Source organism: Gymnoscopelus braueri, assembly GCF_963280865.1.
Source record: "Gymnoscopelus braueri genome assembly, chromosome: 10".
NCBI classification, from domain to species: Eukaryota; Metazoa; Chordata; class Actinopteri; order Myctophiformes; family Myctophidae; genus Gymnoscopelus; species Gymnoscopelus braueri.
Window position 1 is genome coordinate 27,220,073 of NC_137611.1, and position 24,413 is coordinate 27,244,485.

Here is a 24,413-nt window from a genome sequence, read left to right on the forward strand (position 1 = left end):
TTGGAGTACCAAGAGGTGCACGCAAAGTCAAAGAGGGATCAGGGCCCCTGAAAGGGTCCTGAGGGCATCCTTGCTGATAAAAGAGGAAACTCTGCCCATAAATCTGGTTCTCTGGTTAACTCTTTTGATCACCTTTGTAGCCATGCTTTCACCTTTCAGGTATTTGTCAAGAATACAGCCCAAATGAAGGGTCCTGGACAATTGGACATCACTGTATGCTTCAAAATGAGGCTCTACTGGCAGTGGTGGGCCAAAGTATAAATACTCCTGGTGAAACATTACTCAACCACAAATGAAAGTATTCAAAAGTACATTTTCTTTTTAATATCAAAGCATGCTGTATTTAAATGTAGACACTTTACAAGAATTTCCTTTTTTTCAGAAATGTAAATACAATATAAATAATAGTGAAGATAGCAGCTCTAAAGCTCACTGTGATGCGCTGTGAGCTTGTAGATCTTCTATTTTCATTTTTTGTAAATAGGGCTTAAGTGTCAAAATGTCCCCGAGCAAGACACTAACGGCTCTATTCTCGAGCACTTTCCCCCCCCCCAAACCACGTTAAATACCGATAATGGAGCTGCGCCGCCCCAATAGGTTATTCTAGCACCTGCTCTACCTGCTCTACCCGTCATCCATTATGCCGACGCCGGTATTTGCGCATGGAGGCGTGCCCGTGGGCGTGTGTTGTTGCTATATCCCCCACATTGCCATTCTGCAGACACACATGGGTACGGCTTAGGGAGGGGGGATAGTGCTTTCTAAAACCACCCGCCAAGTGCACACAGACACTGCAATGGCTTTGTGCGTTGGACCATGAGCCGTGTTGCCAGCCTTGGCGAGAAATAAGCAACCGCAGGTCTATGAAAACAAAAAGAAGCAACTATAAGGCCACATGAGCACTTCAAACTACTAACTAGAGCTTTCATATCCCCTAAATATTTCAGCCAGGCTCGACTAATAATTGACAAATTAGGCCCAGCCCAGCCCGTCAGTCATTTTTCTAAAGAAGCTTAATTGCTGCATGCAGCCTTTTTTCTCATTAAATCTTGGTAATTCGTTAAGAACAGGAGTCATTCCACCCTATTCCAACAGTCTATATTTTATTTAAAAAACTGCTTGGAGCAAATAGGGCTATATAAATATATACACTGCCCCATAACCATTTTAAGAATGATATTCGGTTATTATACGAAATATATTTTTAATTGAGATATTTTCGTTTTTTCCATATTGCTGTCATGTCTTAATTAAAGCATGCTTTTAACAAGCAAAATAAGCAGTACAAAATAGTTTAGATTACTTTGTTTGATGGGAAAGAGTTGCGATGGAGAAATCACATCCAATGTTACCTTCTACTGCCCGCTGCCTGTGCTTTCATTTGAAGAAATAATCCAACATTTACTTTGAGGTGAAAAAGACATGAAGAAAGCTTTTCAATCTCAGTCTGAAGATCCATTCTATATGTCATGTTATGGTTTAAACTTTAAAGGGGGCTCTCTGCTGCTGTCGTTGTGACAACTGACAGTCAAGACAGCTGATTGATTTGACCTACTTTTGCGGCTTTCGCTGCCCTGATGATTAATTATTTGGCATCAGCTGTGTAAGAGTCTAACTATTTTAAATGGCTTTCATATACTCTTGGGGATCTGACTAATATGACAAGTTGCTTATTGTGAACACAATACGCTACAAATTAATTAATATATGAATTTTTATTTGGATTTAAAAAAAACGTCGACCCGGCCCAGCCGGTGCCGACGGCCTGGGTCGGGTCCCGTTGGGATTGGGCTAAAATCTTAAGCACTTACATTTTTTATAAGATGATCGGATCATCTATGTGATTTTCATTTTGGCTGCTGTCTCGTTAAACCCATGCTGCGGGTGAATATTATATTATATATATTATTACGGGGCCAGAGCTCAGCTCTGGACCTGTTTTAATATTGCCTGTATTCTTCTGTTTCTGCCACTTTTCGCAGTTCTGGCTGAACCGTGCTGTCGCTTTTTACGAAACTTTGCCATATGGTAGATGGTCATGAAAAACTATCAAGAAATAAATCTCACAATCTTTCGTCAAAAGGTGGCGCTATAGCACTCAATTGAAAATGCCAACTTTTAACAGGTACAACTCATGCCCTGTTTGACCTACAGCCATGAAACTTGGATACACATATGCGTCTCTTCATGCTGAACAACTTTCACCCTCTGACATTTGACCTCTGACCTTTAGATCTCCCACCATTTTGAAAAACAGTTAAAACCTATCTCCTCCTGGGATTTTTTAGTAATCTGCATGAAACGTTTTACACATGAACTTTGGACCTATGCCGACAAACAAGCAGCAAAGATTTTCCATAAGTGAAAAAATGAAGCTTTAATGAGCCAATGAATATTGCAGTTTTATGACAATTATTCATCTGCCCCTAACACATACATGCAGACTCACATTTCTTTGAAAATTTGCGTTAATGTTGAGGGTCATTCCAAATATTACTGAAACCAATCTTACTCCAATTGGTCAAAGGGGGGCGCTATAGCGATTTTTTTAAAGTGCAAACTTTAAACAGGCAAAAGTCATGCCTCGTTTGGCCGACAGCCATTAAACCTGCTTACACATGTGCCTTGACTCATGAGGAACACATGTATCACGTTGACCAGTAAGCTCCGCCCTTAGATTGTCTGCAATTTTGAGCAGTTTGAAAAACACTTAAACCCAGGATTTTTCAGCTATTTGCGTGAAACTGTATCATCTGTGTGATCTCCTTTTTCACAGGTTCTTGTCTGTTGGTCCAATGGCTTCTCCCTTAAACGTGTGCCTCACAACCTGAAGGTTGCCAGTTCAGGCCTCACTTGATACGGATTTCATTTTAGTTGCATTGCACACAACATGATTGTGTCAATTAATACATGTGCAATTGTTAAACATAACCTGAAATACTTATTTGAGAGGGTATGTTTTTGCAATGTATGACATACTTCATTCTGAAAATAGCCGATCTACAATCTCAAAACTTTTCAGATAGCAACGTGTTTCTGAGCTTGTAGATCGGTTGCTTTCACTGGTTCACTTTTATCTTCAACAGACAACCTCAACCTGGACAAAGCTATAGCACTATAGGTAATGTTCCAACCCGTCAATCCGAAGGTTGAAGGTTCGATTCCTGTTAATGGCAATAGGTTGATACGTCCAATCAATCTATTCTGCTTCCATCCTTCTCTCTCTTCAATCTATTGTTTCCATGTCTCTCTCTCTTCAATCTATTCCGTTTCCATGTCTCTCTCTCCGCCCTTAGATTCTCCGCAATTTTGAGCAGTTTGAAAAACACTTAAACCCAGGATTTTTCAGTTATTTGTGTGAAATGGTATCATCTGTCTGACCTCCGTTTTCACTGTATCAGGTCTGTTGGTCCAATGGCTTCCCGCTTAAGTGAATGTTTCACAACATCAAGGTTGACGGTTCAAGCCTCACTTGGTGGAGACTTCATTTAAAGTGCATTGCAAACAACAAGACTGTATTAAGGAATACATATGCAATTGATAAAGATAACATGAAATGCTTATCTGAGAAGGTCTGTTTTTGCAATGTATGACATACTTCATTCTGAAAATAGCCGATCTACAATCTCAAAACTTTTCAGATAGCAACGTGTTTCTGAGCTTGTAGATCGGCTGCTTTCACTGGTTCAGTTTTATCTTCAACAGACAACCTCAGCCTGGTCAAAGCTATAGCACTATAGGTAGTGTTGCAGCCTGTCAATCCAAAGGTTGAGGGTTCGATTCCTGTTAATGGCAATAGGTTGACACGTCCAATCAATCCATTCTGCTTCCATCTTTCTCTCTCTTCAATCTATTCCGTTTCCATGTCTCTCTTCAATCTATTCCGTTTCCATGTCTCTCTCTCCGCCCTTAGATTGTCCGCAATTTTGAGCAGTTTGAAAAACACTTAAACCCAGGATTTTTCAGTTATTTGCGTGAAATGGTATCATCTGTCTGACCTCCGTTTTCACTGGATCAGGTCTGTTGGTCCAATGGCTTCCCGCTTAAGTGAATGTTTCATAACATCAAGGTTGCCGGTTCAAACCTCACTTGGTGGAGACTTCATTTAAAGTGCATTGCAAACAACAAGACTGTATTAATGAATACATATGCAATTGATAAAGATAACATGAAATGCTTATCTGAGAAGGACTGTTTTTGCAATGTATGACATACTTCATTCTGAAAATAGCCGATCTACAATCTCAAAACTTTTCAGATAGCAACGTGTTTCTGAGCTTGTAGATCGGCTGCTTTCACTGGTTCAGTTTTATCTTCAACAGACAACCTCAGCCTGGTCAAAGCTATAGCACTATAGGTAGTGTTGCAGCCTGTCAATCCGAAGGTTGAAGGTTCGATTCCTGTTAATGACAATAGGTTGAGATGTCCAATCAATCCATTCTGCTTCCATCTCTCTCTCTCTTCAATCTATTATGTTTCCATGTCTCTCTCTCTCAATTAATGCATGTGCAACTGTTAAAGGTAACATGAAATGCTTCTTGGAGAAAGTATGTTTTTGCAATGTATGACAAACTTCATTGTGAAAATAGCCGATCTACAATCTCACAACTTTTCAGATAGCAACGTTTTGTGAGCTTGTAGATCGGCTACTTTCACTAGCTTTCGTTCCGAGGAGACACAAAAATGCCTTTATTGGTAAATGGTTTGTGAACCAGTGATCTAGAGTAGTTCGGGACACAGAGGCTTGGTTCATAATGGACGGAAATACTTATACATATCAACAGACACTACCAGTAATTGTGTCAATTAATACATATGCAATTGATAAAGATAACCTGAAATGCTTATTTGAGAGGGTATGAAGTATGTATGACATACTTCATTCTGAAAATAGCCGATCTACAATCTCAAAACCTTTCAGATAGCAACGTTCTTTCTGAGCTTGTAGATCGGCTGCTTTCACTGGTTCACTTTTATCTTCAACAGACAACCTCAATCTGTACAAAGCTATAGCACTATAGGTAGTGTTGCTTCGTGTTGGTTCGATTCCTGTTAATGGCAATAGGTTGATACGTCCAATCAATCTATTCTGCTTCCATCCTTCTCTCTCTTCAATCTATTGTTTCCATGTCTCTCTCTCTTCAATCTATTCCGTTTCCATGTCTCTCTCTCCGCCCTTAGATTCTCCGCAATTTTGAGCAGTTTGAAAAACACTTAAACCCAGGATTTTTCAGTTATTTGTGTGAAATGGTATCATCTGTCTGACCTCCGTTTTCACTGTATCAGGTCTGTTGGTCCAATGGCTTCCCGCTTAAGTGAATGTTTCACAATATCAAGGTTGACGGTTCAAGCCTCACTTGGTGGAGACTTCATTTAAAGTGCATTGCAAACAACAAGACTGTATTAAGGAATACATATGCAATTGATAAAGATAACATGAAATGCTTATCTGAGAAGGTCTGTTTTTGCAATGTATGACATACTTCATTCTGAAAATAGCCGATCTACAATCTCAAAACTTTTCAGATAGCAACGTGTTTCTGAGCTTGTAGATCGGCTGCTTTCACTGGTTCAGTTTTATCTTCAACAGACAACCTCAGCCTGGTCAAAGCTATAGCACTATAGGTAGTGTTGCAGCCTGTCAATCCAAAGGTTGAGGGTTCGATTCCTGTTAATGACAATAGGTTGAGATGTCCAATCAATCGATTCTGCTTCCATCTCTCTCTCTCTTCAATCTATTATGTTTCCATGTCTCTCTCTCTCAATTAATGCATGTGCAACTGTTAAAGGTAACATGAAATGCTTCTTGGAGAAAGTATGTTTTTGCAATGTATGACAAACTTCATTGTGAAAATAGCCGATCTACAATCTCACAACTTTTCAGATAGCAACGTTTTGTGAGCTTGTAGATCGGCTACTTTCACTAGCTTTCGTTCCGAGGAGACACAAAAATGCCTTTATTGGTAAATGGTTTGTGAACCAGTGATCTAGAGTAGTTCGGGACACAGAGGCTTGGTTCATAATGGACGGAAATACTTATACATATCAACAGACACTACCAGTAATTGTGTCAATTAATACATATGCAATTGATAAAGATAACCTGAAATGCTTATTTGAGAGGGTATGAAGTATGTATGACATACTTCATTCTGAAAATAGCCGATCTACAATCTCAAAACCTTTCAGATAGCAACGTTCTTTCTGAGCTTGTAGATCGGCTGCTTTCACTGGTTCACTTTTATCTTCAACAGACAACCTCAATCTGTACAAAGCTATAGCACTATAGGTAGTGTTGCTTCGTGTTGGTTCGATTCCTGTTAATGGCAATAGGTTGAGATGTCCATTCAATCCGTTCTGCTTCCATCTCTCTCTCTCTTCAGTCTATTATGTTTCCATGTCTCTCTCTCTCTCTTCAATCTATTCCATTTCCATGTCTCTCTCGCTCTCTCTCTCTTCAATCTATTCCGTTTCCATGTCTCTCTCTCTCTTCAATCTATTCCGTTTCCAAGTCTCTCTCTCTCTTTCTCTTCAATCTATTCAGTTTCTCTCTCTCTCTCTCTTTCTCTTCAATCTATTCCGTTTCTCTCTCTCTCTCTCTCTCTCTCTCTCTCTCTCTTCAATCTATTCCGATTCTCTCTCTCTCTCTCTTTCTCTTCAATCTATTCCGTTTCTCTCTCTCTCTCTCTTTCTCTTCAATCTATTCCGTTTCTCTCTCTCTCTTTCTCTTCAATCTATTCCGTTTCTCTCTCTCTCTCTTTCTCTTCAATCTATTCCGTTTATCTCTCTCTCTCTTCAATCTATTCCGTCTCTCTCTCTCTCTCTTCAATCTACTCTCTCTCTCTCTCTCTCTCTCTCTCTCTCTCTCTCTCTCTCTCTCTCTCTCTCTCTCTCTCTCTCTCTCTCATAATTATGTTCTTTTAGAAAGTGAGCAACAGCAACAGTCCACCTGGCCTATTCCCATGGATTGGATCTACCCACCTCACCTGCTGTCATTCCCTCTCAATCCATAATCACACCTGCCCTCACTCACTCCTCATTAGTCTCTCTCTCTCTCTCTCTCTCTCTCTCTCTCTCTCTCTCTCTCTCTCTCTCTCTCTCTCTCTCTCTCTCTATTCCCTGGCCCCGCTTATCGCTGCTTGCAGCTATATTATTATTATTATATTCCCCACGTAAACGCTGTCATGTTTACTGCATTAAAGGTTCTCAATCTTTTCAGGCCATCGACCCCCCAAAATAACCATATTTGAACTGGGGACCCCCACTTTTTGTTTGACTCGGTTCCACAGATAAATATTGTGAAAATAGCAGATCTACAAGCTCGCCAGGCGTTGGGTGCTCCATTGTGGTCTCGACCCACAGGTTGAGAACACTGCATTAAAAGCTCCAAGCAAGTTACATGTCTAGTATGTTGTTGACCACGTAATGTAATGTTTTTGGTTTAGTGTTAGGCTACTCCGTGGCGCACGCACGCCTCATTGTTTATGCTGTCCAAAATAACAGATCTGTAAGCTGTCGACACGACATGACGCAGCGCCGTTGATAGTTTGTATGTCTGTTATTTTGGGTAGGTAGGCGACGCACATACGCATCGCAGCAATGTGTCTGGGTTTGAGAGGCTATGATGTTAAAGTGTAGCTCTGTTCGGGATTACTGAACAAAGGTGGATGATGAAAGATAACGGGGACAATATGGATGTAAGTTAACTTTAACTGCGTCAGTTCAGAGGAAACTATGGAGCTACTTCAGACACCCCTGGAATCCATTAGAATGGTGGAAATAGAACGATAACAGCCAACGTGAGTACATAGGCTATAGACCTTTCCTAAAACTGTCCAATTTATTATACCCATGTGCTACTGTTTGTCTGTGTACCACGTAGGAGCGTTGTCGCAACATGATGTAATTAATTATTTGGGAGCAGCCGGTGTGTACCAATAGTATAAATATTTTAAATGGCTTTCATATACTATTCCGGATCTGACTAATATGACAAGCTTATAGACCGCCGAAGTCTGACGTCATTTACACATCCTTTGTTTGTCTACCTGGTTTGCAGTTTTCCACCCCCGTTCTGAATCCCATAGACGTATTGAATATCGCGTCAAATAAGAACTGCGTTCCAAAAATAAACACATGACCCCGGCGGGTTGACTCTTATGGATATGAAGCATCAACTGACGGTGAGAAAACGCTAATGTTACTTCCGCAGAATTAGTTACATTTTCGCCAGAAACAGACTGTATCAAATATAAGTGACTGACTATCATAAACGATACAGAACCTCCTCCCTGACAATAACGCCGACACGCGGTGTTTATTTTTGGACCACAATTCTTATATGAGACGATTCTAAGATGACCCAATGTTATTCTCCATAGAGAAATTACTTCCGCAAACCTGGGGATGAACGAGTGACGTCAGGACTTCGGTGCTCTATAGTGAACACAATAGGCTACAAATTAATATAAAAATGTATTTGGATAAAATTTTAAAAAAGAAGGAAAACAAGCCCAATGCGGCTTATAATAATCAGACCAGGCAACAGTGCAGACAGGGAGATAGGCTAGAGCATATATTGGATCGGGGATGACGGCTAGCGCAATCTTCTCTTAAAGGCAATGGCTTCTGGCACGGTGATTGGTTTTATCATTGTAACGCCCAAACCACACCTATGCATAATGTAAGGGGTAGCTCAGGTGTTTGGCGGGTGAGAGGGGTGCCACAGAATACCAAAATTTGCGGGGAAACGCCTATTGCCTAGTCCTAATTCCGTAATTAGTGGTTTGTTCAAATTAAACCTAGAATAGGGGCCTAAGTGTGGGCGCCGCCTTACCCATTATCCCTAAACTTCTTTGCCATGTTTTACTATTTTGAAAAACATTTTCAAATAGTTCAACTAGCAGATCTACATCGACACGTTGTGAGCTTGTAGATTGGCTTTTTGAACTATTTGAAAATGTTTTTCAGAATAGGGCCGTGCCCGGACCGCTACGCCAGCAGTCCGGGCCTTTTCTATACATAAAAAAAAAATGTAGATATGCAAATGTCTAGATAGTCTCGATCCAAGGCTATGGTGCTCAGACTTCTCAGGTGCCCACTGCCCACCCGCGACCCCCCAAAACAATCATATTTGAACTGGGGATCCCCCCACCCTGATTCCACAGATACATATTGTGAAAATAGCCGATCTACAAGCTCGGATATTTTCAAAAATGGTGCCTCTTTCTTATATTATTTGACAATTTGGAATGTTTGACCAGTTTTTATAGTATAGTTTGCTGATTACCTTCGATGCAATAATGCAATTTTGTCATTTAATATTTGTTTTTCCTAGGTATTAAAAAGGTCTTAAAAGTCTCTTTTTTTTTTTAATCATGTGGCGACCCCCCTGGGGCTCCCGACCCACAGGTTGAGAACCACTGTAAATTTACTGTAGGCTACCTACCTTCATTGTGCATGATGATGACAGCTGGCATTCTGTATATCGGCTTGTTTCATTTGTCTGAAAGAATGACTTGTTTAATTATTTACGGCTCAAACATTCCAACACTCCCTGAACTATTCCATGGACTATTCCATGTCATACAGCAATCTTCACAACACAAAGGCGAATATGCCAGTTACGTTGTTTAACTGTGTTCAAGACTTAAATATCTTATATATTTTACCTTTTTTGCTTCATTATATTAATATGTGTCTCAACAAACATCATTAAAGCGGGTTCTTGTCTTCCATGCTAATGTGTTCACTGTGCGGCCTTTCTCCAAACCTTACCTCACTCCAGATTGGCCGCTTGAATGATCCTAAAACCATGTCAATTAGCGCCATCTAGAGGTATAAGTGGGTGTTGCGTCATAAAACAAAGTAATCGTTTTGGGACCACTGGCCAGCTATAGGCCTATGCGCCATTTTTTACATTTTGCATTATTACGGCCAGAAAAATACAACTGTAATATAATAATTAAACAAATATAAAAGAGTACTGCAGGTTTTTGTGCACCACTGAAAGTGTCCCCAATTCTCATTCTATTGGCAACTAAAAAGCATTGTCAATTATCATGTAGGCTTTCAAATCAGAAAGTTCTACATACCCCTAAGCACAGTTACTCTTCTTAATTCTTCTTAGTAGGCTAGCCACTATCTGAACAAACACATGATACACAGCAGGACAGACCAAATATCTGATCTGATCTATAACCTTGTGACTAGCATAAACACTACATGATTGGCTGTCACGATCATGATAAATAATTGCAATTTAATTGTGTTTTGGGCATTGAACACTGGAAAATGCAAAAAAAAATGGCTTAGGTGATATTTCAGCTATTTTTGAAAATGTTTGAAAATGTATGGAGATTTTTCAACATGGAAACGATTCGGACGATTATGCAAAAATAATTGCAATCAGTCGATTATGTAATACTTGTGACAGGCCTAGCCACCCTATAATTATCTTCAGACATGGGAATCATATTAGGAACTCAATATAAAACACTTGGCAAAACAAAAAGCACAATTTTGGCTCTCTTTCATTCACTGTACATGATATGATCCACACCATATGGCTGCTGTAACATGCTGAACATCAATCTATGATTGGTAGATAGCCTACATACTGCTTATTGTTTCTGGATTCCTTGAACCATGGGATGGTTCATCTTAAACTGTTGCCCTATGTTATAGATCAAGAAAATGAAACATATATTCTAATCAATTAAACTTTATTTTTCATTACATGTTATAAGAAAAGCATTTTACTACATGTCAACAAGCATTTGCATAGTGGAACTTCAGCATTTCCTAGTAACAAAAATGTTCTCTTTCAAAGAATTTCAGCATGGTATCAGCCAAACTGAAACTGACGGATTTATTATTATACTATAACAATATTATAGAGATATTGATGGTACACTAAAGACAAGGTCAGATATTAAAATGTACATTCTTAAACATTTTATCTAAGAAAACAATTATATAAAGTGTCAGCCTGAATCTAAAAAGTTGAATATTGAGACACCCAACCCCCCACAGTTTAAATCAATCAAAACAGTAAATAGAATTTAAGACAAATCTAAAGTAGGTACTGCTAACTTCATCCAAGCTTTATTGCTAAGGCCTAAGCACATATATAAAAAAAAGTATATTAATCACATAGTAACCACTGGCAACAAACACAAACTATTTTCATTTCTGTCTATGTTATATTATGAAAGGGAGCCCTCGCTAAAGGTTTTAGTGTTGGAAGAGAAGGTGTAGGTGTAAGAAGAAGAGTAATCAACACTGCCTCTACGAGAGCCACTCCTGGAACTGGCCTTAGAGCCAGCCCTGGACCCAGAGCGAGAGCCTGGGTTCGAGACATTGTAAGGGCTGCTGATGCCTTTGGAGGACATGGAGGAAGCTTGCAGCATCTTCATGCTATTACTCTCCTCCACCATGCAGCTGTCCATGGCCTCCTTGTATGAGATCTTCAGCTTGGTTTTGGGACAGGTCAGGTTCTTCTGGTGGTTGCGAGTATCCTGCAGCTTCTGGGCCCCTCGGCCGTCCAGCCAGGCCCAGCGGATGGCATCCTCGATGGTGACACGGCTACCGGTGCCTGGTTCCAGCAGGCCTCCCGTAACATACTGAAACTCCATAAATCTCTGGCCCGCCTCATAAGGCAGCCATTTCTCCTTCACAGCCTCTGCCACTGACATCTTCCTCTTCGTCTTCACATCCTCGTAGCCCATGTAGGCTTTCTGAGAAGCTTTCAGCTTAGCGGCCATGTCATCATCGATAATGCCCTGATGGGCAGCGTCCTGCAAAGACAGCCTCTGGCCGGTAGCAGGGTTGATGATGCCCCCGGTGCAAGCCTGAGCCTCTAGCAACCTCTGCGCTGTAATAGTATCAACTATGCCTCTTCGTAGCCCCTCTAGGATCGTTATCTTCTCTATGGTCTCTGTGTCAAAGATGGCCGCCACAGCACTGTGGTCATCAAACGTGTCAGGTGGAGAGAGGGTGATGGAAATGCTGTTGAAACGTTTGCGCACGGTAGGGGAGGACGGGGCAGACAGCGTGGGGCTGCTGCAGGTGACATAGTCATCGACATTGCTAGCAGTGAGGGTCATCTCGGTGATGCTGGACTGTTTAGAAATGAAGTCGGCCAACTGGGTCAGGGTCAGTGTTCCGCTGCGGTACTCATCCACAGTTTTTTGGTCGATGATGCCCTTGTCCAGGGAGTCCTGGATATCATACTGAGTTCCTGTTTTCCGGTCTACGATTACCAGGCGCGAAGAGCCGCCTGATCCCGTAACTGTGATCTCCTCCCACTCGCACTCCTGCTCGGACAGCTCCAGGAAGGTGTCATAGTCGATCAGCTCCCGGTGGTAGGCCTCTCTCACCGACATCTCCAAGCCTGTGTCTGGGTCCACGATCACCACCCGCCTTTTGCGGAGGACGTTGGTGTGGCTCTCCTCAAATTTTTTGGGCTTATTCTTGTCTTCCAGCGGGAGCAGCACCAGGCCTGTTCGGGGGTCTTTAATGCACCTGTCCTTCAGCTGAAGATATGTCAGGTTCTCCTTGGTGTTGGGGTCAAAGAAGCCTTTAGTGTCATCCCCTTCGTAGGTTAGGATCCCATTCATCTCCTCGTCAAAATAGCCTCTGCTGTAAGCCACTTCCACATCAATACGGTGGCTGTGTTTGGGGTCAATTATTCCACCACTGGCTATTTGGGCTTCCAGCAGACGGATGCCATGACCCTTCTCAATTAGATCTTTATCAATGGCCTGGAAAAGGGAGATGGTCTTTCCGGTGGCTGGGTCTTTGTATCCAGTGACAGCCTTCTCCGCAGACGCCAGTTTGTTCTTAAACTCTTTGCCCACCAGACCTCTCTTTGCAGCCTCCTCTACAGTCAGAAAGAGGTTGTTGACGGGGTCAATTATGAAACCAGATGCAGCCTGGGCCTCCAGGAGCTCCAGCGTGGTCCCTCTCATGAGCAGGCCTTCCTTCATGGCTTGGTAGAAGGAAATGGTTCGGTCATTGGCCTCATCATAGATGCCTGCAATACAGGTAGAGCCATAGAGGTAGGATTTGAGTCTGTCCTCGATGTCTTTGCCACTGAGCTTGCCCTGCTGGACCTGTTGCAAATCATTCTCATTCAACAGCTTGGAGTTGACCAGCTCTGTAATGGAAACCTCGCCACGGAGTCCCTTTACCGTCATGGGCTTTTCTGGGCCGGGGAGGAGGAGCAGGCCAGATACAGGCTCCATTCTACATTTTGACCTCAGATCACTATAAGTAGTGTTCTCCCCTGTGACTGGATCCAGATAACAAGTAGGTTTCTTGTTCAGAGCCTGATAGAGGTCCTCATCAATAAGGTTGCGATCAAGTGCGAGGTCTTTAGGCAGGAACACACCCAGAACAGGGTCCAGGATGCCACCGACAGATTCCTGAGCCTGGAGCAAGCGGATGGCCGTCTCCTTATCTATGCGACCCTGTTTCAGGGCCTGTCCCACAGACAGCATTTTGCCAGTGTATGCATCTTTGAAGCCCGTGCTGGCTGCTTCAGCTGTTAGCAGAGCGTCTCTGTCTTCTGTGTCTACCAGCCCCCTGGAAGAGGCAGTGTCCACAGGCATCCTTTCATTGAACATGGGGTCCAAGATATAGCCGGTCGCAGCTTGGGCCTCCAGCAGCATGACGGCGCTCTGCGGGCTGATGTGGTCCTTGTTTTTGGCTTCAGTGAATGGCATTTTCCCCCGAGATCCTTGGGTCATACCGGCAATGACGCCAGTACCTTTTAAACTAAGCTGAATATCCACAGCCACCTCATCTACTGACTTCTTGCCCTTCAGGAGCAGCTCCAGGGTGGACTTGCTGATGATGCCACAGTCACACAGCTGATGGGCCGTCACCTTGCGGCGCACAGCGTCAAACACCAGCTTGGAGGGATCTACTGCTTGGAACTTCTCGTCAGTCTGGGTCTGCCTGCACAGGGTGTCAGGCCTCCGCTGCAGCCTGGTTATCTCCCTCTCCAGGGCGTCTCTCTTCAGCACCAGCTCGGACGCCTCCTTCTCAGAGATCAGCAGCTTGTTCTTATACTTCTCCTCCAAACTCCTCAGCTCCCTCATGAGCCTTTCCACCTCGCTCCTCAGGGAGCTCCGCTCTCGCTCGGTCTCGCCTCTGTCCGAGTCACACTGCCTCATCTGACTCTCTTTCAGCTCGTACTGGCTCTTCAGGTGGTTCAAGTCCTTGCGGGTGGTCGTGTTCTCCTCCTGCAGACGCTGCTTGTTTCGTAGCTCAGTCTCCAGTGTGATCTTGATGCGGTTGAGCTCCTCCTCCAGGCGCTGCATGCGGGCCTTGTCCTGCTCCAACAGTTTCACTCTGGTCAGCAGGGTGTCTTTCTCCAGCACCAGCTCACTGTAGTGGCTCTGGGACTCTTGAACCATCATGGATGTCTGGGGAGACATGAGAAAACACACCGTTACAGCTACAAAGAAATAGACACATGTCACATTGGGATAACAGCTTATTATATATCTTCACTAAGTAGTAAATCATTGCTGTCAGGCAGGAACCTTGTACAGTATCTCCATATTTTTTTATGTTTTATTGTACACGTAAATTAATGCCCTATTTCATCATACTACAATGTCACACAAAAATACCCAATCTAAAAGCTCACAACGTGTCGCATTGCGATGTGTTGAGGTTGTAGATGTTTTTTTTCTTCTTCTTTTTCTTTTACTAAATGCAAAGTATTAACAAGAGCTTGTGACTAAGTAATAAATACATCGGATCAATTGGAACACAGGTTATTTTTCCTCATTTCCTGAAAAGTTACCGTTTTGTACATACGAGGTTTCCACCTGCTAGAGTGACTATATGTTTTGTTTATGATAGTTATAATGAACAATAGTGGAGGAGTAGTGAAGTTAAGTCCTCCAGAAACCCTTTATGAATCCACTGACATGATACATACCATAGATATGTATTCAAATTAGTTGTTATAGAATAATCTATGAAGTAACTATGCATGCTTATTATGAGCAACTACATTTGCGGTAACTTGTTACTTTACATGCTTATTATGAGCAGCTACATTTGCGGTAACTTTACATACTTATTATGAGCAGCTACATTTGCTGTAGTGAAGTGGTATAATATATTAATGCATGCAGCAAAAGAGCGCATGCAAATAGTAGTGCAAAGCCTGAAAATCTAATTCATTTTGAGAACACGATCATGAAAATCACAAGACATTTTCAAAGACAACTTTCACCAAAATTAGTCAGGATTATTTGGAGCTGATCCGGTTAAAGCAATCAAAAATACCTCAATGGATTGCTTTTGAGTGTTCTCTATTTCCAACTTAAGCTTTTCCCTCTCCTTTGTCAGATCTTTGATGAGAGACTGGAGATCCAGAGTTGTTCTGCTGCTGCTCTGGAGCTGGACGTGCAAGGAGGCGATCTGAGCCGAGCTCTCCCCGTCCACGCTGTCCTTGCCCAACTTCAGCTCATCTCTCTCCTGCTTCACTGCTCTCAACTCTTCTTCTAGCCTCAGCCTCTCCTTGGTGAGGCTCTGTGTCAGAGTCTTCAGCTTCTCGATCTCTGTGGTGTTTTCGTTCAACACGCGGCTCTTCTCCTCGATGGTCTTGTACAGGGTCTCATTACGGAGGTTGACCTCACGGACACGGGCCTGCTCCTGGACGAGCTGCTGCTTCAGCGTCTTTAACTCCGCTGTCGCCTGGGCCAGGTGCTCTGCGGTGACCTTGTGGTCCCGACGGCTCTTGTCCAAGGCCTCCTGGAGGGCCCGCAGGTCCTGGTCATGTTTCCTGCCAGATCCGGTCACCTCCTCCTGAAGGGTCTTCAGGGTGTTGATGGTGACAGTGTGCTCTCTGCAGGTCTTGGTCATGCTCTCCAGCTCGGACTCCACCCTCTTCCTGCGTGTGAACTCATCCTGGGCGGCCCTCTTCTGCTTCCCCAGCTCGGCTTCCATGGCATCCAGAGAGCTTTGCAGCTCTCGGGTGCGGCTCTGCAGCCTGGTGGAATTCTGCTCCGTCTTGGTCTTCTCTCCGGTCTGCTTCTCCAGCTCCGCCCTGATGATACGGATCTCCTGCTCTGACACTTTGAGCCTGTTAATGGTCTCCAGAGAAGACGCGTTTTTGGACTCAAGGTCTGCCTGGATCCTTTTCAGTTGGCCGACTTCCAACTCCAGTGCTCTCCTCTTCTTCGCCTCCTCCTCCAGGCTGTGTGTGAGCCGACCGATCTCCCGGGCCTTCTCCTGGCTGCTCTTGGTGGCCTCCTTGAGCTTGAGATCGTCCTCTCCTCTCTGTTTGACCGCGGCTCTCAGCTGCACCTCCAGCTCACTGCGTCTCCTGGTCTCCTCCGTCACTGCGCTCCTCTGCTGGCGGGCATCCTCCTCCGCCTTGCTCTTCTTTTGGTCTGTCTGGGAGATGGACAGCCTCACTCTCCTGAGCTCGTCCTCCAGGTCTCTCTTCTCTTCGGTGAGCCTGTCGCACTGATGTCTGAGTTCCGCGCTGTCGTCGTCCTTCTGCTGTGCGACCTTGAGCACGGACGTCTTGGTGACGTGGATCTCGGTCTCGTACGTCTGCTTAAGCTGATTAACCTCCTGGTTGCATTGTGCTCTTACCTTTGACGCGTCTGACTCTGCCCCTCGCCGACGCGTAGCCTCCTCCTCCAGCAGCAGCCTCAACCTCTCCAGCTCGCGTTCCTTGTCCTTCACCGACTTCTCAAGGTCCATCTTGGCCCAGTTGAGCTCCTCGAGCTCTTTCTGCCGCCGGCGGACGGTCGCCTCGTACTCCTCCTGCTGGGTGGTGTACCGCTCCTCTGCCAGCCTCCTCTTCCTCTTCTCTTCATCCAGTTGGAACGTGATGCGGGTCAACGTGTCGTTAAGCTCCCTCAGCTGGCTGCTGGTGCTGTCCAGAGACTCCTTGGTGGAGTTAACCTGGATGGCAGTGGTTCTCTTCACTTCCTCCAGATTGATGACCTGGTCTTTGTGCTGAGAGAGCTCCAGCTTGTAGCGGCTCAGAGCGTCTTCCAGAGACTGGTTCCTCTGGCCGTGGTCCTGGAGGTCTTCCCTCAAGCGCCTCAGCTCATCCTCCAGGAGCTCAATTTTGGTGTTCCTCATCTGAGGGCAACAATACAACGTACAGATTTAATACAGTTCTCAGGTATTTGAGTAAAGCATACATATTATTTAATAAGGTTCTCAGGTATCTTATATAATTATTTAATAATGATTTAAACACTGAGCCACTTAACCAATTAACCATTGATTAAGTAATAACCACTATTTCTAGATTATTAACAAAATAGCCAATCTAGTCTACAAGTTCACAACTTATTTAAAAAAAAAAAAATTTAAAATGTTTTTTATTTTATTTTCGCCTATAACGACATTCTCAAATTTTGAATACCAGGGTTAAAGTGGGGGGAATTGTTAATTAATATGAATGTATTTTACCTACTGACATGATTATTTTAACTGCTGAACTTTAACAAAGTCTGTATGTGACTAAAAACAACAACTCCTACCTTCATCTCTTCCAGGCTCTTTAGGATCTCCGACAGGAACTTGTGGTGATCACTGGACTGGGTCAGTAGCTCAATGTAGCGGGACTGGAGGTCAGCCGCCTAATGAGGTTTGAATTAGTCAATTAGTTGCATTAGTAAGCTCAAGTGTTAATCACACAAATCAAGTGTTTAAATGATGAGCAATAATTGTATGCACCTTTCAGCTGGTGTTATTATTACATGAATATAAGCAAATAGTTAATTTACTTTGATTAACACAAAGAGGATTAACATATTAAACAAATAACAAAGGTACAAATTATAATAAACTAATTAATAAACGGTTTCATTATAAATAATATTACTTCAATATTGTGCCAAACATATACCTCTTTAAACGCTACATTGCATACATTAAACATTGCACACATTAATGGCATTAATACGATGCCTACCTCATCTCTGAGTGCATTGGCAGGAGACTGCAGCATGGTTCTTTTGATGGGGACATTCAACAGAGTCTCAAGGCCTGCAGTGTAAGAGGCCAGCTGCAGCTCATAGTTCTGCAACCAGACGATACAATATTATGGATTATTATAGATGCATGTGTATAGAACTTGTAATGACTATACATATACATGGGGCTGTTATACATACATTTATTAAAACATTCATAATAATTGACAGGTATGACACCAACCTTAATGGAAGCAGCGCAGGTGTCTGCATCCTTGTGAACGTCTTCTACGTTCTCCTTCTTTCCTTTGACTTCAGTGTGAAGAGCCTGTTCAGCAAGGAGAAGCATGAGTTATGGCCTCTCAAAGGAAATATAAGTAAGAAATGTACTGTGGGTTATTTGAGGGTTCAAAACTCATTAATGTTTGGTTTGGCAAATAAAACATCTAGAAGTCTGTTTTATTTTTGCCCCATTTAGTAATTAACACATTCAAGCCAAAGCCGTGGCTGAGACCATGTCAAATTCAGTGAGATGGTGAAACATAGGCTATCAGTCTAATATCAGCCACATTTGATTCCACTGAGTTGAATGTGTAAATAAAGGGGGAAAGCATGCCTTCTGCTGGTTGAGGTGCTCCTTAACAGTCTGGATGTCGGTGAGCTTGGCCGACTGCAGGACATCCTGGCGCTTCCTGGCATTGTCTATCCACTGGTCCAGGGAACTGCTGGTCTGCTGATAATGTCTCAGCTGCTTCTCATGCTTGTCCAGGTCCCATACTCTGGAGCAGGAAAGAGTAGGAGGAAGAGGGAAAACAGGAGATGGAGAAATCGTTCAAAGTACTATTATTGTCACTGGAGGAATACAATGGGAAGGCTTGATGACACAGTTATATGAATGAAACTCACTGCCAACACGCCGTGTGTGTGTGTGTGTGTGTGTGTGTGTGTGTGTGTGTGTGTGTGTGTGTGTGTGTGTGTGTGTGTGTGTGTGTGTGCAGTCTGACATGTTATCTATCTGATTCTGGATGCGAAGCCAGCGGTCAGACATCTGACCCACCAGGTCAGAGTACTTGGACAGGTCCACATCACACTTGTGGAAGGACTGTGAGATCTGGCCATTCCAGTGTACGGCCTTGGCCAGGTCTGACTCCATAACCGTCAGCAGGTCTCTCTTGTGGTCCAACTCTGTCTTCATTTGCTGTGAGGTAGCAGAGAAACCCAGTCAATCACTGACAGCCACAAACACATCCAAACCATACTGTTCTAGGATATAGATCAGTGGTTTGCAAAGTGTGGTCCATGTTAATGACATGAGATGAAAACCACATCAAGACGCAAAAGTTATGAAAAAGTTATCTTCACATATCAATCAAAAATCCATGGCAGGAAATGTCTTTTCATTGTGTACATTGCTTTTCATTGCAAACATGTCACGCCCTTTAAAATGTGCAATTTGGGCCATTTTTACTCAGCTACTTGGTGACTTTTGTGGTTAGTTGGTGGTTTTAAATTGTTTTCACAACAGAATGGTACCAGCACAAAGTATGGTAGCTGTAATGCTGGTTCCCAGGAGCTACTGTAACTCTCTCTCTGCCTGCTTTGGAGAAGCTCACCACACAATTGAATGGCCATGGAAGGGTGTGAATAGATGTACAGTACATGGAGATCTTATTGAGTAAACTGATTATGGTGTTGGGGATATGCTCGCACAACTATGTATAAATCAGGCATAACATCTAAGTGAGTATAAGGCCCGCTTAATTCAATTCACTTACAATACAAACATGTATGACTACTGAAACATCATGTTTGAATATCACCACAATTTATCTATTTTGTATGTGCTGTACAATTGTGATATTGAAACAATTTAACTTATACCACAACATCTTCTCATATACAGTAAGGGACCTTAGGACAGTATCATTTTAAATGCGGTTCCATGGTCTAATGAAAGTAGAATTTGTGGTCCATGACATACTGTATAGACAGCTTCAAATTACTTTCTATTATTGCTAGTAGGTATGTGAAAACCCATGTCAACATACTGTTTTCACCACTAGCAAATTGATTAAAAAAATCTTTGAAAAATTCTTGTCATAAACTCTAATTTACTGGCACTTTCCAGGGCAACGGTTACAAACAGGATGTTCACAAAAGAGGGGAATGTTCAGGGAAGCTGTGTTATTGTTTATTGCCTGAAACTGTCTAGCGAATATACTGTAATACTACAGTTATACCTCAATTGTCTGGGCTGTGGATGGACAAACAGATCATTAGAATGCTGTGTAATCAAACCGTGGACAGTGTGTCAGACCTTCAGTGTATTCCTGTAGTTTTCCACCTCATGGATGTCCAGAGAGGTGGTGTCCTTCTCTGTCAGCCGGGCTTCATTCACCTTGATGATATCCTCTGCCTGGAGGAGGCTCTGGAGCAAAGCTTTCAAAGCTGACATTCTGTTATGAAGACACAACGATAGTAATATTAAACATACCGTCACCGTATACACAACAAACACTTCTGTAATGGAAATAAGGACTCACACCACCACTGAAAACAAGTAAAACAAGATTGATACTAATTGTGTTCATAGCAGGGTAAAAAGTGGATGCAGTGGTGAAAAGATGATACTAAAAACTGCAGTACCGTTGCAGATAAGCTGAGGAGAGACCCTGCAGGTATCCTATTTTCTGGTTGATGAGATCCAACTCAGCGCGAAGGAACCGGGCTTGCTCCGATTCTGCAGGAATCCCCTCCAGCTGTTTCAGGATCCTCTCTCTCAGACGCAGATACTCATCATAGACAGAGTCCAGATCCTGGTGCACAGTCTGGACATCAACAACAAATAAGATAATTTGAGTTACATTAAGGACCATTAACAGCAACCTATTTTCCAAGTCATATACAAAATTTGAAGATGTTAACATGGACCTACGGAATGGATGTCTAAAAATATGGTGGTAAAAGGAAATTCTGCTGTGAAACAGTTGTTTAAATCTGGGTTTTTGACAGCCTGTGCCAAATTTCACTTTAAAAGCCTGCTCTTCCTTGCTGTCTGGACTGATCAGGAGTACACTTCCATGTGAAATACTGCACAGGCTGTCCAAAACCAGACATCCTTAGCGCCATGTCAATACCTTCTAATTTGTGATGAGACATTATAAAATAGGTCAGAAATACAACTTTCGCCCCGTCATCCACAATCCCGGATGGCAACGCTATATGTGACCAAGTCCCAGAGGCGAACTGTCTTATCCAATATTGTTGAAGCGCAAGGGGGCGGGTGGGGAGAGAGTCAGCGCACAAGGCACAGACTACTCTACTGTGTTGTTGACGGCTGAACGCTTATGAGAAACAACAAAAATAAATCCTGGCAAAACAGTTGCGTGCATTAGCGCAGGATGAGGATAAAGGAAACATTCAGTCTAAATGTCCAGTTTGCTAATTCTCGCCTACTACTACTACTTTTGTATTTGAAACTTTACATTTCTCTAAATATTATAAACTTTCAGGACAGCCTAAGTACAAATATCATTTATGAAAACGCTACTATAGGCTACAGTGAAGTCGGACTGAATAATGACTTCACTGTAGCCTATAGTAGCCTGGACATATAGACTGAATGTTTCCTTTATCCTCATCTTGCGCTAATGCACGCAACTGTTTTGCCAGGTTTTATTTTTGTTGTTTCTCATAAGCGTGCATCCGTTGTCCGTCAACAACACAGTAGTCTGTGCCTTGACTTCAGTGCACTGACTCTCTCCCCCCCCCGCCCCCTTGCGCTTCAACAATATGGGATAAGGCAGTTCGCGTCCCAGAGCTACATCGAAGGGTGAGGGCACAGATGACGCTGGCAGCAGTTACATACATGCAGCTTCTGGAGGTGCTGTGAGCATTCGTGCACGCTGTTCTCCCCCAGAGGAATGTGCAGATGATGTGTGAGCCCAGACTCTGCCAGCTCCAGCCTGCGTCTCAGTGCATGCAGGTCAGTGAGCAGGGTCATGCTGAGGGTGGAGACGGGCTTGGGCGGTTCTGGCTTGACAACTGAGGAAATGAGACAGGCAAGAATTTAGAGTTTAGAATTTTGTAATTATCAAGTTATTCTTATATCGTCGCTGTCGGGTGGAAACCAAATCTGTTACTTTTCAGGAAATGGAAAAAAGAAGGTGCGTTTCCAATGGATCCAATGTAGTTATTATGTAGTCATAAGCTCTTGCTAATACTTTTCATTGGTTCAATATTTATAAAACCCACAAACACACTTAACAACTTTAACTTTCAGTCAATGATGCAGCAACGCAACGGAAATGGAGGAAGTTAACAAACAGTTATGATACTATGACTAGGGTCTTTAACGTTTTTCGGACTAAGGAGCCGTTAGGGACCAGTCGAAATTTACATAAGGGGGGGCATGGAGGAAATGTATGTGCCCTGATCTAAAATGCCATGACCCTCCCTTTGACAAAAAAAAAATATCAATGACCCTCCCCAAGTGATTACAAAAAAAAGAGTAACCCTCCCCGCCTAGAAGTGTCACGATATATTGTGTCACGATATAGCCTATCGTGGTATTAAAATGTGATGATAGGTATTGTCATGATGTCATACTGTATCGTAATATTTTTTTAATTGTTTTTTTAATAAAAAAAAAACACTTTCTTTTTTTTTGCCGGTGAAAGTTAGGAGTTTTTACTGTATGATATGAAATGTAAAGCTTATCATAATCATAGTAATTATTAATCATGTTCTCCATCATATTCAAGGTATTTTGGAGAGAAATGAAACAGACTCCAGTCAGTCACTTTCAGTTTAAAGCACTGCAGAGGGGAGGTGTTGTGTGTCAGCTGATGCTCGTTGACGCTCGTTAATGTGACATGCATCTGCACTCTCAAATAGGCCTACATCTAATCTAAGATTGTATTATACTGTATCTGGTATTATAGATTTTTTTTAGCTGTTGGAAATAACTAGGCTGCACTTGGTTGGTAAAGTCCAGATGACAAAAATATGAGGTTTGTGGAATTTATAGTTATGCAGTCTTATATTATATTATATTTGTTATATCAGTGTCTATCTGTCCTCTGAAACAATGGGTTTATAGTTAGTGAGAACTTCACTTCTCCATTAAGCTTGCACAAATGTATTTATTTGTGTGTACAAAGCACTTTGTAATTGTTTCTAACTTGCTTTATAACGTTATTTATAAGATGATGGCCAATGTTGATGATACATGAGAAAAGAACATTAATAATATATCATATCGATATCATGCCCAACATCATGTATCGTATTGTGAAATTCTTGACACCCCTAACCCTCCCCATCAAATTCAACATGACATTTAAAACTGATATGTCCAATGTTTTGCTTTCCACATTGATTAGAACATTGCTGTAGTGTAGTCAGTCTTGCTAAATGCACAGTGTATCTGTAGTAGTGGTAGCAGAATGGATAGTGTTCTCATCTTACATGTGGGGAAACCCATTGAATCCTGGTCAGATTGAAGAAAGTTGAATATTTGGTAACCAGTAGTTTAAAACTTTTGTCACTCTGCCCTTTTAATTATCAACTACAACTACACTGTTGCCTACATAAAACAAATTAGGCTATCAATTATGGCCTGATGCTTCTGGTTTTACTTGTGGAGCTAGGCATCTATACACAACTGTCCATATATATCCACATTAATCACATGCACAGAATTACTTCAAATGATTATGAATATCCAGTTATAGTAGGCCTATTTATAATGCATCTCTCCAATAACGCCTGTTGAAGTTTTGCTTGTTCAACCACCATCGTTAAGACGCTGAATAGATTTGACTGGGTCGTTCACACTCGCTGTGCGTTGATGGCTTGTTAACGACCGTCATTGATTCTAAATAGACAAGGTGTTACTTGATTTGAATTCTTTGTATCCTTTGAAATGGAGAGGGGTCATTGACCACTGTTCTGCTGTACTAAAAAGGTATATAAAAAACGGACTATTTTATCAATTCAAAATTGCATGACCCTCCCTTGGATTCTAAGTAAAATTAGCTGACCCTCCCTTGGACCAAAATTAGAAAGGCATGACCCTCCCCTATTTTCCTCCATGCCCCCCCTTATGTAAATTTCGACTGGTCCCTTAGCTGGGAGAGAGACAAAGCAGGGACTCCCACTACATATTGAATAACATTGTGTTGCATATAAATGTTTCTATTTTATTTATTTATTTATTTGTTATGAAAGGCTTGAGAAGAAGCTAGCTCATAATATTTAGCGAGATGTATGACTACCGTGGACGTTTTTCACAGGTTTTTCTTTTAAGTGCCAATGAGTTGTCTCCAAGTTGCAGCCTTAATGGCTCACAGATTCATTTGACACAACTCTATGTTTTTTGTTTGTTTGTTTGTTTGTTTACAAAATTATCTTTGCTAATAATTGTTAATGTGCATTTTCAGACAT

At 42.4% G+C, this 24,413-nt stretch overlaps 2 protein-coding genes across 3 annotated transcripts in view; one reads left to right on the forward strand and one right to left on the reverse strand.

The window, feature by feature from the left end:
- ripk1l (receptor (TNFRSF)-interacting serine-threonine kinase 1, like) overlaps positions 1–24,413 on the forward strand; it is a 733,201-nt gene that overhangs the window by 479,582 nt on the left and 229,206 nt on the right. The window lies entirely within an intron of this gene.
- LOC308093486 (uncharacterized protein) overlaps positions 10,708–24,413 on the reverse strand; it is a 39,030-nt gene continuing 25,324 nt past the window's right edge. Inside the window, exons 23-32 of the mRNA XM_080439824.1 lie at positions 21,835–22,002; positions 20,613–20,794; positions 20,284–20,422; positions 18,971–19,164; positions 18,583–18,745; positions 18,211–18,294; positions 17,966–18,073; positions 17,532–17,630; positions 15,310–17,124; positions 10,708–14,432 (exon numbers count right to left, since the gene is read on the reverse strand). Of these exons, the coding sequence (XP_080295950.1) occupies positions 11,208–14,432; positions 15,310–17,124; positions 17,532–17,630; positions 17,966–18,073; positions 18,211–18,294; positions 18,583–18,745; positions 18,971–19,164; positions 20,284–20,422; positions 20,613–20,794; positions 21,835–22,002 (6,177 nt within the window). The 3' untranslated portion in view covers positions 10,708–11,207. The remainder of the gene's footprint in view (positions 14,433–15,309; positions 17,125–17,531; positions 17,631–17,965; positions 18,074–18,210; positions 18,295–18,582; positions 18,746–18,970; positions 19,165–20,283; positions 20,423–20,612; positions 20,795–21,834; positions 22,003–24,413) is intronic.